Below are 17,143 nucleotides of genomic sequence, written 5' to 3'. Positions count from 1 at the left end.
CCGACATTGACGGCTTCACACTGAGCGAAAAATGGTGGTTTCATGTCATACGAAACCTCCACTGACGCGTGCGTTGCATTGTGGTCGCCAGAAAGCATTTAAAATCGAAAATCTCTTCCGCCAAGGTGTTATTAATGCAGTGAGGTCTTCAACCAGCTTCAAACTGTTGTGGATTGAGACGAGTACGAGAATGGCTTTACTGATTTTTGGCCGCCAGTTTACATCGACTGCGACGGTACTTGGTTAGTTCAGTTCAGTTCATTGTTTTGCCATAAAAAAACAGTTTACAATTGCAAATTATCAGTTATTATTATTTTTTTAATGGCGAGGACGCCCATGGGAAGCCACGGGCTTACAAGGAATTTGATGGTCAGGCAGTGCCGCCTCTTGATGAAAGCAAAAACAATTCGGTTGCATTCATGCAAATTCTGATCCTCCAATCGGTATCAGACGCAAGGGTTACTACCTAGAACACAAAGTTAAAGACATACCTTATTATAAGAAATTAGCGCTCCATAAAATTAACCGCGAATTGTGGAAATTCGCTTTAATTTTTTTGAGCATTAGAGAGATTAAGCTTCGCGTTTACGGGAACGCCAAACGGGAAACGTCAAGCCGCTGTTTGTTCTAAAATGCATAAACTTGTGTTTCTCGTTCTTCCTTCTCTCTTTTTCGTGTTTGCTCGATAGCTGTCGCCGATTGGGTGGAGATAAGCTTAAACCCAAAAAGCTTCATTGTTTTTCATCAAAGAGAAAATTTCAGCCTGGCGTTTTCCGTTTGCCGTAAACGCAATGCTAAATCTCTCTATTTCTGTGATGTGAACTAAATGTAAGAGGGAAGGAAACGGTTCTAAAACATGGACTTTTACAACCGAGGTAAAGTCTAACAACACAAATTCTTTCGAGAATGATTTATTATTACGTAGCCGTATTGTTCACATGTTTAAGACTAAAATATGCTTTTTTCAGAAAGAAAATTTGCCCTTTTGAAGCGGTTAATCGAAAGGATAAGTTCTAGAAGTATTCGACAGTTTAAATGGTCGAAATTGGACAGTTCACAGCGAAGAAATTAGGTTTTCACTGACAGATTGTGTTTCGCGCGATGCGAAGAAGAAAGGTCAAGCTTAAGGCTTAAGCTTGAGTCATTACTCGCGCTGCAGACTTTGTCGAACTGATACCTTAACGTTACTGGAAATCCACTTCATAAATTACATAACCAGAATAGAACATGAGTCAGGCCTGAGTCATTACGTTATCGTAAAACAAAGCAAGAATATCGCGGAAACAACATCACGCTGTCTTTGTGACTCAAACTGTTCCATTAGCTCAATCGCGACGGGACGATACGTTTTCACCTGCACTTAGTGGTAAACATACACCAACTCATCCCGCGTAAAACGTCTTGTTCAGTGAGTGACACAGGCAAACTCGGGAAAAGGAAATCAGAGTTCTCCTATCAGGAGACGAAGCTAAGAACCTGCCGATTACTAGTTCAGGAAACTCGCGGGAGCTAGCTTAGGCCATTAAGTTAGGTTCATGGGACAAACATCCTGCATACTGCTAGGATTGGAATGTCATGTGTGGCTGTAGCTCAGTGGTAGAGCATCCGAACTAGTAATCGGGAGGTTATAGGCTCGGCTCCTGATAGGAGCACTCGGATTTCATTTTTCCGAGTATGCCTGTGTCACAAATTGAATAATACATCATTCTCATTCATTCATTGGGCTTAAAATATACCATTACATTTATTCCACTGCGCAAATGCCACACATTGAAATTTAAATCCTAGCGGTATGCCGAGGATGTTTGTCCCACTGAACCTAGTTTAAATCAAAGGCTCCTGTGAGCCAACTCGTGAATGCAGATGACACATCAGCAATTGAAATTAAGACGGCTACGGATACTTCCTTGAAAGCTAGAAGAAATTATATCTTTGTCCGATTATGTAACGAGAAATAACCATTCTTGTACTATAAAAATGATTGTAAACTTATTCCCTACTCATTAAATAAGGTTATTCTGATGCGTCGATTATTAAATTTTTCCTTTGCAGTTCAGTCCACGCAATCTTCAAGTAAAAATAATTTGAAATATGACTAACTCTTTCTAAAAAGGAATTATTCCAATGAAAGCTAGTTGTGTGTGTTACGCTTTATTATTCAATGAACGTAATCCTTTACACATGCATTTCAATAAATTATACACGGTATGTATTGAACAGTTGATGAAAATTTATTGACCACGTCTTTTTGCTTTCCCATAAATTACCAGATGTAAATTGCGAAAATGAAACATTTTTCCCTTTAAAACCTCTATGAAAGCTGACAAGATCTAAAAATGTTCATTTCACCAGAAATTTGCATAATTTTGTTTACGACGTCACTGATGCTTGACATGACACGTTCCGCTTTCGCGTGAAAACTGACAGCAAAACTAACTATTTTTAGCAAACTAACCTACTTGATGTAATACTTTTGTATGAGAAGCATAAAATATGATGAAAGATGTCGAATTTTCATGTATGCAAAAAGTTATGATAAGCAGTGAACTTTTCAGTTAAAAGTGCTTCTTTCAGCTGAAGACATTTTCAGGGGGGAAATATTTTTTGGCGGCAAACTTTTAAGTAGCGCAACGCAATATCACGCAATCTTTCTGAATAAAATGTTCGGTAAGTTCAATCGCGAAGGGAGGATAAGTTAAAAAATCGGTGAGGCCTATTATAAATAAGGGGATTAGCGCTAAACATACATCAACGCATGCCACGTAAACGTTCTAAAAGCGTCTTGTTTATTCAAAGATCTTGCCGACACTTCACTAATTTAATTTTTAAATTCAAATATTGTTCATTCAGTTTTTATTAACTTCAATTATTTTTAAACTATTAAAAGACACCGCACTTTGTGGAAAAAACGAAAAAACCTATAACTTTGCTCAGAGACAACGAAAAATCTCCATTCTACACCAAAATGATTGTCAAATTATTCTCTACAGATTGAATAAGATTATTCTGATGCGTCGTATTCAATAAGATTATTCTGATGTGTCGTGAAAAAAATTTCCTCTTTTTTTTTTTTTTTAATTGAGTTTACGACCACCGGACTTTCTGAAAAACTAAAAGAAAACATAACTTTGCTCAGATTTAACGAAAAATCTCCATTCTTACTCTAAAATGATTGTCAAATTATTCTCTACAGATTGAATAAGATTTTTCTGATGCGTGGTGAAAAAAAAATTTCCTCGCCTTTTTTTCCCAAGTTGAGTTTACGACCCCCGTACTTTCTGAAAAATTGAAAAACTTTTAACTTTGCTCAGATTTAGCGAAAAATCTCCATTCTTGTGTTAAATGATCGTCAAATTATTCTCTACAGATTGAATAAGAATATCCTGATGCGCCGCAAACAAAAAATTTTCGCGTGTTTTTTCCACTAATTGAATTTAAAACTCATTCACTGGCATGCCCGCAAGTTAAAGACAGAACCCACCAACCAACCAAGCGAAACGTCCGCCATCGCTATAACTCGTTCATTGTGTATGTGCGCATTCACGAGTTAAAAACGAGTCTCCTGTAGCTCAGTGGTAGAGCATCCGAACTAGTAATCGGGAGGTCTTATGTTCGACTCGTGATAGGAGCACTCGGATTTCCTTTTTCCGAGTTTTCCTGTGTCACTTACTGAATAAGACATAATTCTCATTCATTCACCAGGCTCAAAATATCCCATCATATATTTATTCCATAAATTATTTCTTTTCCTACTTTAATTCCCTGTACTACGGGTATTTCACTAACTATTTGTTGTTGTTGTTGTTGTTGTTCTAGTTTTGATGCTTTCCCTTGGACGAGGAATTTGTGACTCAAGTAAGACCTGAATATTGCAAATGAACCACTTGATTGTTTAAACCCTTTTCAAAATAAACATTCAGTCATTTCACGAACCACTTAGAAATTGGTCGTGTATAGCAAAATTCAAAGCACCCGGCAGCGGTTTATTTCGGTAGACATCTCTCCGAAAGGCCTTAATCGCCTTACAAATTCGGATTTAGTTCAAAAGTAGGCTCAATTTCCGCCGCTCCCTCGGGTTCCTCTTTGAGCGCGGGCTCATTTTCCCGAACAGTGGCTGATAATCGAGCCAAGTTGAGACTGAAGAAAATCTTAAGTTTTCTTCGTCAGCTCAAAATTTCGCCACACTGGAAAACTAGTTTTTTTCGATTTCGATGGGTCAAATATGTCGTCAAAAAACCCAAAAAGTCGTCATCTATCATTTTCCTAAAGGCAGTAACGTCTATTAAGTAAATAATTCAAGTTGAGATTCCGTTCCCTAAAACTTTCTGTAACTCAAGTAAATTTTTAGCTTAACCGGATCAAACAGTATTAGATTACGTACCGTACTCAAATATGTCGGGTAGGAGTCATGGTCTCAGGTTTGGTAGATCACGTTTTATCAAAAGAATACAGTCGAACCTCTTTATTACGGACACCAAGGGGACAGGGATAAGTGTCCGTATTATAGAGATGTCCGTTTTAGAGAGGTACGCTTTATATGGATTTCGGTCTCTCAGGGACCAAGTGAACTGTCCGTAATAGAGAGGTGTCCGTATTATAGAGGTGTCCGTAAGGAGAGGTTCCACTGTATTCTATAAAAAGTAAAATTGACATTACAAATTGCTTTAATAGACAATATACCGGGACTTCGTTTGCTAATTTCTCCACAGCTTGCCCCAATGGTATTACCAATATAACAGGTGATACGAGCGGCGAATTTGCGTATCCTAGCTCTGGTACTTATGGCATCAACGAGACAAAATGTTGGAGGATTGAAGTTCCTAAACCCTATTTAGGAATCGGATTGTATCTGGACTCGTAAGTTATTAAATTGCTTTAAAACCCATCGTGTTTAATAAGTTATGGTATGAGTATGGTGTGGTACGGTTTATCCTTAGATTTACATGACACAAAGTAGATGCGGAATTTTGACATGTTTTATCAAGGGTTCTCGTGTTTTTTTTTTTTTTTTAAGTGGAATATCTTTTTAGAATTACTTAAAGCACCTAGCTCAAACCCACTCAGCTTGCAGAAACACTAAAATTTTTTTCGCTTTCCCCTATGCAGCCTTGATATAGAAGACTGTGACACTTGCAACTGTGAATCAGCCGCCATTACTTCCAATTATGGCTATTTAGGTGTTCGTGGGTTTTGTGGCACAAATAGCCCCACATATTTCGAAAATCTCTTTCATGTCCGAGGCGAACTGAACTTTAACAGTATGAATGGAAGGAACATCTACATCCGTTTCGTTTCTGACGACACTGGTAACTATAAAGGATTCAAGTTCTCTTACATCGTGCGGTCCCGCTCATGTAAGTAACGTGACAGTGCCGTTTGATTAAAAGTCAGCGATACACACACTACTGCACAGCACAGCACGCATAAACAAACGACATTTAATGAACAAATGACAACACAGGGCTTGAAGAGCGGGTTTTCGAGATGGGGGACTGGATCGAGCGCGATAGCATGTGGCAACTATGAGGGTCTGGGAGCAAGCTCCCCCGCGAAATTTTGAACTCTAAGTCTTCTAAAATGGCTGGAAATGCATCTATATTGTCAATAATGGTATAAATTATCGACTACAAAGCAGGTTTGTTTATTCTAATATAACTAATAAATACTCTTCTGGCCCTCACAGTTGAGCAACAATCAATATTCCTGAGCTGAACTCAACAATCGGAGTCTTAAACAACTGAAGCCCTTACTCGAACAGTAAAACATTATCTTTTCGTGTTGGAAATTCATTTACAACTTGCCCGTCGAGTGAATAGGTTATAATAAGTGGAACACTACAGAAACCAGTTAATTTGCAACGACTTTATCTCCATAAAATGTGTCCTGACTGTAAATGACTTCTTTTATTTTATCAAGATAAAAGTCAAATTTGAGTCAATAATTACACCTAAGTACTTAACATATTCTTTTGTTTTTCTAAAGAAATGAACCAACCAATCAACCTCGTTCCCAGGTTTCTCTCTCTTCCTCCCTCGAGATAGGGAACGAAAGGACCCTAGGAACGAGGTTGAAGAAATATCACCATGGCTACCAACATTATCATCATATTCATTATCACAATAAGCAAAGAAGCGCTCTTTTGGTCAAGTCTGAATGCACCACGCAAATATTTTAACGTTTTTTTTGTTTTGTTTTGTTTTAAGAACAGTGCCTACTAATACCGAAGTATTTTTGTGCGGTTTATGACTATGCGGGAAAAGCAGATCTTAGCAAGGACTATTGGAATCCAAAAAGAAAATTGGGGGTAGCCATGCATTTTTCAAAGATAACTAAGCAATAATATCTCTAAAAGCGCCAAAATATAAAGCAATGTATGGTTTTTTTTCCTAAATTGAAGCTTAATTATCTCTGAAAAATGCACGGTTACCCCCAATTGTCTTTTGAGATACCAAAAGCATTTGTTAAGTTCTGCTTTCTCCGTATAGTTTTAAACCGCGCAAAAATATTCCTGTACTAGTAAGCACCACCCATAGGAAACCCGAGTATCTCGAGATGCGCAGAATGTATGCGCAGTAACAATAATAGGCACCGTCCTCAAGCCTCTGCGCGTCACCTTGTTTCAAATAAACTTAATAGTAAGCTAAGCCGACAGTGAAAGTAATGGGGCAAAAATGCTGCGAGGCAATCTAAACAAAACTCCCATAAAATATGAAAATTAGGGCAAACATTATTGTTGTTCCACACTTATTCCGGTTATCACTTGAAAAGGTGGTTTAAGTTTAATTATACTGTCCAGGAAATAATGGAAGATTCATTTCAATTGCTTTGCTTTGTAGATGGTAACGCAAGAGTCTTAAATGCGACCGAAGGTGAAAAGATCGAATTTGGCACCCCGAAAGTTGGCATCAAGAACTATCCTGCAAGCTATGATCGGCAGCGGTTTTTAATTGTCCCTGAAGGACACCGGGTTCAGATCACCTTCGAGACATTCGAGCTGGAACAAAGTGAAAACTGTGAGAATGACTACGTAGAGGTCAGAGAGGCCTACTTTGAAAAACCATACTATCCTGTAGAAATTGTTGCCGAGTATGGAGCAATCCTCTCCAAACCCATATGTGGCAGCACTAACCCAAGCCCAATACAGAGTGCAGGAAACATGGTTTGGGTGCAGTTCAGGAGCGATAGCAACACCACCACCACCTACAAAGGATTCAAGGCCTCCTTCACTTCGTCAGGTATACATACCACAGACATAGCCATCGTCAGGCTGAGCTGACTCAAATATAGTTCTAATTTTACTCTATTTCTCTTATCTAATCAGAAATCGAATTTTGATTTGAACATTGAACCGCCCAATTTCAAAATGAGTGAGTGAGTGAGTGAGTGAGTGAGTGAGTGAGTGAGTGAGTGAGTGAGTGTCATGATCCCCTGACCCATGATTCCTTAGAAAATGATCCGCGGAAAATGCACTTTTTCTAATTGATTGTATTTTGTCGTTTCTTAGCTCAGAGACGATTGTCCATAAGCAGCGTATTGAAGCTTCTGTTTACCCCTGTGCTGATCATGACTACGAAGGACATGTTCTAAGCCCATCCAAGGAGTCTGAGTGGAGCTTAACTGAACAGCTTAGGACCAGAATGCCAGTCTCATCTCCTAATTTCTTGCTCGCTCTAGAATCTTTCTTCAAAGACCGCGCGTTGGTACGATTTACAACGCAAAAAACAGGACTCATTTTTCGTTTAGCTTAGAACAAGTTAGAAAACAATTATTACTCTCTTATGATAACTGAGAATCCGATTTGTTGCACGGTGATCCAGATCATGGAATATGGCTGCACAGACGAACTTAGTAATTAGGATAACTGTCAGTTCAGAACTTAAAATGTTGGCTGACTGTTTAAACTGTAGAATGCGTCAGCCAGTGATCATGAGGAATTTGACTGAATAGTGGAAAGATGTAGTTGTGAGGTTTGTCTTAAAGAGCTGTTAGTTTGCTGAGAATAAAAACAAAATTGCGAGTGACAAAAAAATAGTTAAACAGGATACCTTTAAGGACGAAAATGCGTTTCAAAAGCGCGTAAATCAGTATCATTTAAACATTTTTTTAAAAGTAGGATAAATAGTCTGCTTCTTAAGTTATCTCAAATTTTGTTTGCGGTTACTGAATTTTCTTTCATTTAGAAAATGTTTTTATTCGCGCCGTTTGAATTGAATTACGAAAGTGTCCTTTGGAATTAATTCTGAATCCAACGGCGCTTTTTTAGGGCTATTTTACAAGAAATAAATAGGGAGAACGACCAGAAAATATAAGAGGCTACTTCAGTGCGAGTAATTCAACTTTATTTGAGATAAATATAACCTTTCTTTAGTCGAAAGCCATGTTTCCTATTGCCCATGGTTGCAGGCGAAGAAGAATTACAAAGGGTTAAGGTTTAGTCAGTGCATCTAGAAGTCAGTGATTATTTAGTTTAGTGTAATTTTATTTCATTTTCTGAATTTACTGCGGCGCAACGCCATCTGTATTTGAAAATGAAATATAAAGTGTTGTTGTCGGATGCGGCCACAGCACTTGACGCGGCTGATGCCAAAAATTCCTAAACAGCTAAATCTCCAAGCACCGGATCTTTAAGGGCCCTTTTAGAAAGGACATTTTTAAGAACCGCCTCTAGTTTTTCGATTTCAAACATTTAACACGCGATTCTGCTTACAATTTCATGGCGATTTGATTGTGATTTTGTCCTCTCTCTGATCACTAGCTAGATTTGTTTCATGGTATCACCCTGCTCTAATCCTCTGTCACGCTTTGTAAATAGCGAACTGGTCTTCCCTGCCATTTCGCACTTTAAAGAGGTTTATGTCCCGATTTTGTCACGCTTGTTTAAAATATTTCTTTGATGTACAAGTTTTAAAATTGATCCGTGTAAAAATAAATTTGCTTGAATTTTACGCTATGAGCGCAGAGCATAAAGCTGCCACGTCATCTCTGGCCTGTTAATGCTCACATCACATACGCTATATCACAGCAAGTTCCAATCAAATTATTTACCGTCTGGGGCTGTGCAGAGGATTGGGGAGGGGGCGGGGGGTGGGGTCACTTTATTTCAAATTGAACGAAAGAGGGGATCACTCTTTTAAGACAGAAAGAAGAGGTTTCAAATTAATTTAAGGCTATTTGTTTTCATCCTGTACTAAATATGACGATGAGATGCACGCCGGAATTTTAGGCATAACGGCTTTGGAATTCGACATTTGGGTCATATGTGGTCAGAATAGCTGACCACTGATAAATAAAATGGCACATGGAGGTTTTCTTAACTCCATCCATTTAAGAACTTACCCAAAATTTCCCGGGGTAGCCTGACGCTTTGGTCCCCTCTGGACGGTTTGAGATCACACATTTGTCTTTGTACTTCACATGCACTCTAGCTTGCGAAAGCTCGCTCGAGGCAAATACTTTTTTAAGAAAATAGACAAAATACTAGATTTACTTGAAAGCCGCGATAATTACAGGAATTTTCCTGAAAATTTAACTTCTTCGCTTGCCTCCGAACATTTTCATTAAATTTGTTCAGTTTTGTCAAAAAGAACGTTACAAAAAGTTACATCGCAAGGCTTAGGGACACTTCACGTTCATGGTGACCAACACTTTTTGACAATGCTTTTTCCTTTCAGTCGGCGCATTTTCGTTTTCTCTCGGCTTTCTTTCTTTCTTTCTTTCTTTCTTTCTTTCTTTCTTTTTTTCTTTCTTTCACTTTTTTGGTTCAGGTTGTCAGCAAATTTGAAGTATTTTTTACAGCAAACAGTCACTTTACTTGGGCTTGCAGTATAAAAAAATAACAAATTAACCAATTTAGCGCGTAAAAATATCTGTTTCTTTAGTCATGTTAAATTTTGTTTGCGGTTACTGAATTTTCTTTCATTAAGAACAACGCTTTTCCGGATTCGTTCCGTTTGAATTGAATTGTGTAAGTATCCTACAGTGCTATTCTCAGTATACTATCTCAACTACCACAACCTAATTTTTTTGCATATTTGAAATATAAACAAAAATTGGCTAAACCAGGCAAAACACAAGGAAAAAATACAACGAAAAGGGAAAAGTGGATTTTTTAAAAGAAGAATTTGAAGTTACCTTCCTGGGGCTTCTATACCTGTATTTCAAAGGCAAGTATTTTCTTTCGAAACAATATAACTCAAAACCACTGAATTGATTTTAAAAACGTTCAGCAGAACTATCATACCCGGGGCTATGTTTTTGTTCTGTTTCCAAAGAAACAACATAAAACAGGTGGCTTGTATGAATATGATTATCTTGTTCAAGCCTGTCAAAAACTGCGCGATTCATGGACCCTAAAATGGTGAGATCTTGACAAAATTTCAAAAATAAGGTTTGAGTTGGTTGGCTCAAACTGTTTCGTTTAATCACAGAACCATATCAAACTGGATAAGAAATACTACCGTGGCAATGATGAGTTTACACCTTCATCGCCTAGCAACTGTTGCCACTGACAAAATACCACTCATGGCTCGATTTATAAACCACACTTCTCCGTAAACGGTGTGTTGTCGGTGACAAGCGTTGGCATCTTCAGGGCCCAGCAGCAAAAGGAGAAAACATTTTGCAAAAGAAATGGCTTTGAATACGCGAATTTTGGTTGTGACTGTACATCTCTTTGGTAAGTGGTATAGCAATCTTGTTATATGAATTAAATTAAGTGTAGTTCAGTAGAGCATGGGCAAGACTGATAGGGGCATTCGTTTTTGACAGAAACCACAAGTTGAACGTAAATCAACAAAATTTCTGACACAGCTCGATCAAACTTTTGTTATAAGTGTTTTCCCTTCAGCTTTTGGCTTCCTGAAATTATTCAAATCAAAAGCAAGATTAGCTTAATTGGCGCCGTGCAAACTTGCACGGATGGTTTTCATTTTACGCCGTTTCTCGTTGTAGTTGCTGGGCAACCGAGTTGTCACAAAAAACATTAATAAGGAAGTAAATAGCTTAAAGAAATAATTCTTGATAAAACACAAAGCTTCTTGATTTTGAAATTAGTGAAACCTCTCTATCATTTCAGAATATATAGAAGTCTATTGACTGTACGCGTTAGCAGGTGTATTTGCGACTGCATAGCCTGTTATTTAATACTGAGTTACACCAAAAATCAAGCTAATTGTTTAGTATCGAACTTAACTGATAATATGCTGTATTGTCCATATCTTCCTTAAGGCCTTTTATTTTCGTGGAGTTGAAAATGACCGATGAAATGTCGTTGGGTCACTAAGATTTCCCGGAGGAAAGAAGGCAAGGTTTCAGTACAAACGTAACATCGGGTTTTCATGTCAATAATACCTGCAGTAACATAAATGTACCATTGATCTGCATATGTGTCGGCAAGCCACTGAGTAACAATTGAATGAGCATTTCCTTTCTGTATATTTTTGGTTTATTTGTGTGTTTTGCGTGCTTGCTCGCTTTATTTCTCTCGTTTCGTGGTTCTATAACGAAGAGATTTATTTCATTATTGTTGTTTTATTATCGTTGCAGTTATGTCAATGTTCCTTGGAAAGGGGATTTGTGACGACAGTAAGTTTTGAGTATCAACAAACTAACTGACGCGCCTATTATTTTAGGTTGCCAGTATTATCTCAAAGCACTTCACGTGTCAAGTAAACTACATTAGATTTAGTCAAATTCGTCACTAAGTGTGACGGGGGGAAGAAACAGAACTTTCGCAGTTCCTTGCAAACTAACCCTCAACTATTGCACACACAAAGACCAGACCAGTACACCGGGAACTCCATGCCCAACTCTTTTCGATTAGTGTCTGGATTCTTTAACGTCCCACAAGGTTATGAACATGAAAGTGTTGTGAGACGGGTCCTACGGTTTATCGTCCTTAGAAAGTTTAACCATTTGCAGATGTCAGAGCAAAGGCAGCACTTTCTCCTCAGTAATTTAAAGACCATGAGTGGTGGTCTCGCGCACGGTAGTCCGGTGCTCTACCAACTGAGCCAACCGGTCGGGCCGGTTGTAAAGAAGTGGTAAAGAAAGCATAAGTGTTAGTCTTTTGATATCTAGTCTTTAGTTTTATGTCAGTAACTCTAATTGCTAAACTTTGAGAAGAGGAAAAAGCCATTTGCGTTTTAGGTTTCCTTACTGCAGAGCTGTCCTCTGGAAAAGCCCGTTAATTTTACTACAGCACACTCTTAGCGCGCGTTTTTCTATTCCGCATTCTTATTCCGGAATGGACAGAATGCCATTCCATCCATTCTGCTCCCAGGGGCAGAATGATTAGAATGTTGCGAATGAAATCCAAGATGGGGGACGGCGAGATGAGCGCTGCGGATTCAAATACGTCTCTACAAGGGAAAAAATCAGGTTACACTTTTGGACAAAATGAAACATTGCTTCTGATTTCATTGTACCAAAAGTACAAGGAAAATTGCAGCGATAACGGCTGCAATGGCAGCCTCTTCGTCGGCCGCCATATTTGTTACGCAATGTTTACTCGGCCAGGACCGATGGGGGTTTTTTTATGCAGACAATCCGAATTATTCCTAGCATTCCATACCAACCATTCTTATTCCAGAATTGTGGATAAAAAAACGCGCCCTTAGTCCCGGTCTTTTAAAGCGTCTCTTCAATCTTACCCCATTTGGTACTCCTTTTTATATGCTGGTCAGTTTCTTATTTCTAAAGATCAAAGTTTATAAAATTAACCCTCGATGAACCTCAAGTACTTCAGGTACTTTTAGTCGAAAAGTTCTGTTAAAATTCAAACCCTGAAAACCACTATCTCATGGTTTTACTTACCAAACGACAGTTTATGGTATAACATTTGCTCAAGTTCTTTTTTGACTATGAAACATATATTTTAACTGTGGATGAAAGATTAAATAGAAGAACGATCCTCGCAGCTAGTACGCAACTTTAGCCGCGTCAGTTGCGAAAAGAAAGCCTGAAAGAAATTCAGGAGGAAAAAGCCATTCAGCCATGGCGAGAAAAAAGAAGGAAGAATCGCCTAAGAGAACTTACCTTTATCCCAGCCCGCTCCACCATATGTACCTGCCCAGCGGTTTATCACGTAAGCCACATACTTATCCATATAAAGAACATTATTGTGTCTAGTTGTTAATTATGTCTTAATTTTTATGCATATGTTTTTACAGCCTGCCCAAATGGGATTACTAACATAACAGGCCTCACAAGTGGCGAGATCATGTACCCCAGCTCCGGCACTTATGGAGTCAACGAGACAAAATGTTGGAGGATTGAAATTCCTAAGCCTTATACGGGCATTGGGTTGACTTATCACTAGTAAGACTGTTAATTTTTTTGACTAAATTATTCCTGTACTAGCAACATTGCGTATGCTAGGTTTGAAGTTTTTTTTCTGTGCGTTTTTATGAGTGTTTCAAGGGTTTTCGTACGCCAAGAATAATGAGTAAATGTACCAGTCGCCATCGGTACTGGGTTGATTAACGAACAGGAAAGTGAATCCCTTAATGGCCGACAAAAGCGTTTCTTTCCGAATAATTTGTGTTCAGAGACTGGTCCACGTTTCTCATGCAAACCACGAGACTAGTTGGATAATACAGAAAGAAAACTTTTGCTGTCGAATTTCACAAATCCTTCCTTCAGACTATCTAGTTTTAAGCAAGCAGCGCTTCATTTTTCTGTCTTTTATTCCTTTTTAGAGTTTAAATCTAGTTCACAAAATTGAGACTGAAACATGTTTCCTTTTTTTCGTTCCTAGCGTGGAAATAGAAGAATGTGACGGTTGCCAGTGTGACTCTTTCAAATTTGTTACATCTTACAACGCTTTGAGTGGCAACGGTTTTTGTGGAAGATTTAGCCCCAGCTATATAGAGTATACAAACCTGATACGAGGGCCAAGACCTGACCAGGAGGGAAATGGAGAGAATTTCTATTTAAAGCTGAAAACTGATGACTCTGTTCATCACAAAGGATTCAGAATCTCGTTTATCGCTAAATCCGACGATTGTAAGTTTATCGTTTTGCTTGTCTACTTAGAGCAAGTTTCTAATGAGTGGTCCATATACATGATCTTCAAACCAAAAGTATAGCTGATCACACCTTGTTCAGGTAACGCAGTAAATTAGGCCGTGACAAACACAATGGAGTAATTACGTAAAGGTGAAATATTCATACTCACCCTTTACCCCTACCCTTAAAAAGCCCTGAGAATGAGCAGTTTGGAAGCCTTGATCGAGTCTTTTTCGTAGCCATTTGATGTCATTTTGGCAAGGCATGATGACTACCATTAAGACAGGACGCTAGATCGGAACATCATTGAAAAGTTTGCATATAATGTAACTGATCTAATGTCATGAAAGGTGTTAGTCATTGCAGCTTAGTAAATCGTTTGTCTGACGATTGACTCGCTTGGATCTGGATCGAGAATTGTCGACCGAAGACCAACAGTATAGCGGTCGAGACATCGCGACCCAAATCGTGAGACAATTAACTAAGTGGCTATCAATGTAAAATCCACTCACTCAGTGTAATTTAAGAACAAAATTTCAATAATCTCGTTTACCGAACTAATGACGTTTTTACATCATTACCTCTGTAGCTGGCTCGAAGAGCTTCCTCAATGTATCCCAAGGCGAGATTAGCACCCCTAAATTTGGCACAAAGAACTACCCTGCAAATTTTGCTTGGCAGTGGTTTTTACTGGCTCCCGAAGGACATCAGGTGAAAATCACCTTCGACTCATTCGAACTCGAGCAAAGCGAGAACTGCAAAAACGACTATTTGGAGGTCCGGAAAGCCTACTTCAAAGACCTGTACGATCCCAGAGAACTTCAGGCAGTTCTTGGAGAAATTCTCGCTAAACCAATGTGTGGCAGCACCAAGCCGAGCATAATCCAGAGTGCAGGAAACATGGTCTGGGTGCATTTTAGAAGCGACAGCTTTTCTAACACTACCTACAAGGGATTCAAGGCTTCTTTTACCACATCAGGTGTGTGTACGACAGGCATGTCCATTATTCTCTCAACAAATATCTTTTCCGCGAACTACAACAATCAATCCCACCCGTATTGTTGAATTAAAGACCTGTCAACGTCATTATATGTAACTGTTTTCGTTTGCTTATGGTAACTATCTGTGAACGCACGTGTACACCTACTTATTCTATTTATTTTACTTGGTTTTACTAATAACCTGTTTTGCTTAATTTAATTTAGTTTAAGTTATACAACCCGCCTCGATTAGCTTTGCTATATGCGGGTTGTACATTTTTCTAATTTGTTAAGTTTTAAAATTATTGAAAAAAAAAAATGATTGATTGATTGATTGATTGATTGATTGATTGATTGATTGATTGATTCCTAGGTCAAGGAAGATTGCCTATCAGCAACTTGTTGACGGTTCTCATGATCTCAGCTCTGCTCATGTGTGGGAATTAAAGCGTGTTTGAAATCCAAGAAAGAAGTCTGAATGGTTTCATCGTAGGCTTCATCATCTGACGAAAATATTAAGGGGTTTTAACTGATAGTTTTTTGGCTGAAATCTGAATAGCAGCAAGTTTGATTAATCGTAAAAGTTTGGCAGATTTTACTCTGTAAGAATCTGGTTAACTGTCAGCTAACATCGTAAAATCAATTGCATGAGCGTTATGCCCCATTCACACCAAGGCCTAAAAACGTTTAAAAGCTGTTTAGTTAAACACGGTTTAGAATTGTTTCCTTCATAAAAGCTACTTTCGGATTTTTGTCGACTATAGACTTAGCACAAATGAAAGCACAAGTTTAAGTTTACTTGAATCCTATGTCAAAGCCAATGGCTCAGCTTTTTGTTGCCAATTTTCATTTTGTTAAATCTGGTTTAATTAAACATGTTTTGTTGGTGTGAATGGAGCTTTAGATAAGTAATTTTTAGTTACTATCAGCGTAGATCGTGAGGTTTTGGCTAAGCATGCTGGTATTTATTTTATACAGAAAAGGAAATATTCATTAGCCGAGGGAGCATTGTATATTCGTCCCATTCAGTCGTGTCAGCGGTGTCTACCACATGTAACCGATACAAATTGATAACATTTTAGAACCCAGACCTCCACAGCCTTTGCACATGCGCAGACGTTGTTCAGCCCTGTCTATTTAACTCGAGATTAGCGGGGGGGATAACGATACGCTAAACTTACATGATTATAAACAGAATTGGGCAGTCGTATCCAGATACAAATTTTAGAGGAAAATAGGTTAAAACTTATGGGGGGAGAAGCAGCTTCTTCACGATTCAACTGAACAGGGTACTGCATAATAACGTGTACTGCACAAATCGAGGCTGCTCATGGCCAATCAGATTCGAGAATTTTGTATGATCCCGATTCTACTGTTATGATTAAAATAGATGCAAGCTCAACTCTTTTAACAACTCTGTCATTAAACGTTTTCTCCATTCTTGATAATGATGTTGGATACATCGAAACGTCGAATAAGGTTACTCTTAATTTTTCTTGTTTCATGCTCCATTTTGTTCATATTTTTATTGCATGCTTGTTGTAAATGAGAGCAGAAAGCTTACCACTCCTCAGACGCTCCTTATTACGGAAATTCACAGTAATAAGCGGAGTCCACTAAAGATCGGAACACTGTATGTTTCTATATCGCCGGACTAGCCTTACTGGTGCTTAGAGGCAGTCCGGCTGTAGTCGGTGAGCAAACTCAGTCCGTTAAAGTTAAAGGTTCTCCGTAGTAGCTTCCTGTCTCACAGTATGGAGCTGACAGCAAATGATCTTTTTCAGTGCCTGCCTGTTGCGAGCAAGCCTCCAACCAAAAGCAAACGGATCCAGAGCGCATTTCATGAACATTAAATTAAGGCAAACTCGCTGAACTAGAACTATTACTTTGTATTTCTGACATGAGTCGCAATAAGACTCCAAGTGATATGCAATAGTTGACAAGATCGCCGGCACAGTGGAAAAAACGATAAAAATAAACAACACCCTGCGAAACTTGTTTCGAAGTTTATAGAGTTTGCCGCCATGTTTGTTTGGTCCAGCTGCAGCTCGCAGATCCAGCGACTTCTTGGTGTGGTTTTTAAAGGCTGTGTAGAGTAAAATGTAGGACACGACCAGAAGCGCTGAGTTTACTGTCGAATTAAAATGCAGATCGAT

The 17,143-nt window shown here is 38.6% G+C and overlaps 2 protein-coding genes across 3 annotated transcripts; both read left to right on the top strand.

The window, feature by feature from the left end:
- The first annotated feature begins 143 nt into the window (after positions 1-143).
- Positions 144-8,732, top strand: LOC146471896 (tolloid-like protein 1). Of its 2 annotated transcripts, none has more exons than XM_085120469.1 (6): positions 144-242; positions 3,817-3,855; positions 4,710-4,857; positions 5,107-5,354; positions 6,837-7,235; positions 7,510-8,732. In XM_085120469.1, the coding sequence occupies exons 1-6, from the start codon at positions 191-193 to the stop codon at positions 7,746-7,748; spliced, it is 1,125 nt and encodes a 374-aa protein (XP_084976595.1). In that variant the 5' UTR covers positions 144-190; the 3' UTR covers positions 7,749-8,732. The 2 variants fall into 2 exon arrangements, with proteins under 2 accessions (XP_084976595.1, XP_084976596.1); XM_085120470.1 differs by having other exon boundaries at positions 7,505-7,720.
- A 1,709-nt stretch (positions 8,733-10,441) lies between these two features.
- LOC146471895 (procollagen C-endopeptidase enhancer 1-like) lies at positions 10,442-16,145 on the top strand. Its single transcript, XM_085120472.1, has 6 exons — positions 10,442-10,675; positions 11,545-11,583; positions 13,170-13,317; positions 13,757-14,004; positions 14,597-14,986; positions 15,361-16,145. Exons 1-6 carry the CDS (start codon positions 10,630-10,632, stop codon positions 15,432-15,434), a joined length of 945 nt encoding a protein of 314 aa, XP_084976598.1. The 5' UTR covers positions 10,442-10,629; the 3' UTR covers positions 15,435-16,145.
- Positions 16,146-17,143: the final 998 nt, after the last annotated feature.

Source organism: Pavona decussata, unplaced genomic scaffold, assembly GCF_977016875.1.
Source record: "Pavona decussata unplaced genomic scaffold, jaPavDecu1.1 SCAFFOLD_102, whole genome shotgun sequence".
NCBI lineage: Eukaryota > Metazoa > Cnidaria > Anthozoa > Scleractinia > Agariciidae > Pavona > Pavona decussata.
This window is presented reverse-complemented; position numbering and strand designations above follow the sequence as displayed.

Coding starts and splice junctions, on each gene's coding strand:
- LOC146471896 (XM_085120469.1), top strand. CDS start 191: ATGGCTTTACTGATTTTTGGCCGCCAGTTTACATCGACTGCGACGGTA. Junction 243..3,816: donor ATCGACTGCGACGGTACTTG/GTTAGTTCAGTT, acceptor TTGTTGTTCTAG/TTTTGATGCTTTCCCTTGGA. Junction 3,856..4,709: donor ACGAGGAATTTGTGACTCAA/GTAAGACCTGAA, acceptor ATTTCTCCACAG/CTTGCCCCAATGGTATTACC.
- LOC146471895 (XM_085120472.1), top strand. CDS start 10,630: ATGGCTTTGAATACGCGAATTTTGGTTGTGACTGTACATCTCTTTG. Junction 11,584..13,169: donor AAAGGGGATTTGTGACGACA/GTAAGTTTTGAG, acceptor ATGTTTTTACAG/CCTGCCCAAATGGGATTACT. Junction 14,987..15,360: donor GGCTTCTTTTACCACATCAG/GTGTGTGTACGA, acceptor ATTGATTCCTAG/GTCAAGGAAGATTGCCTATC.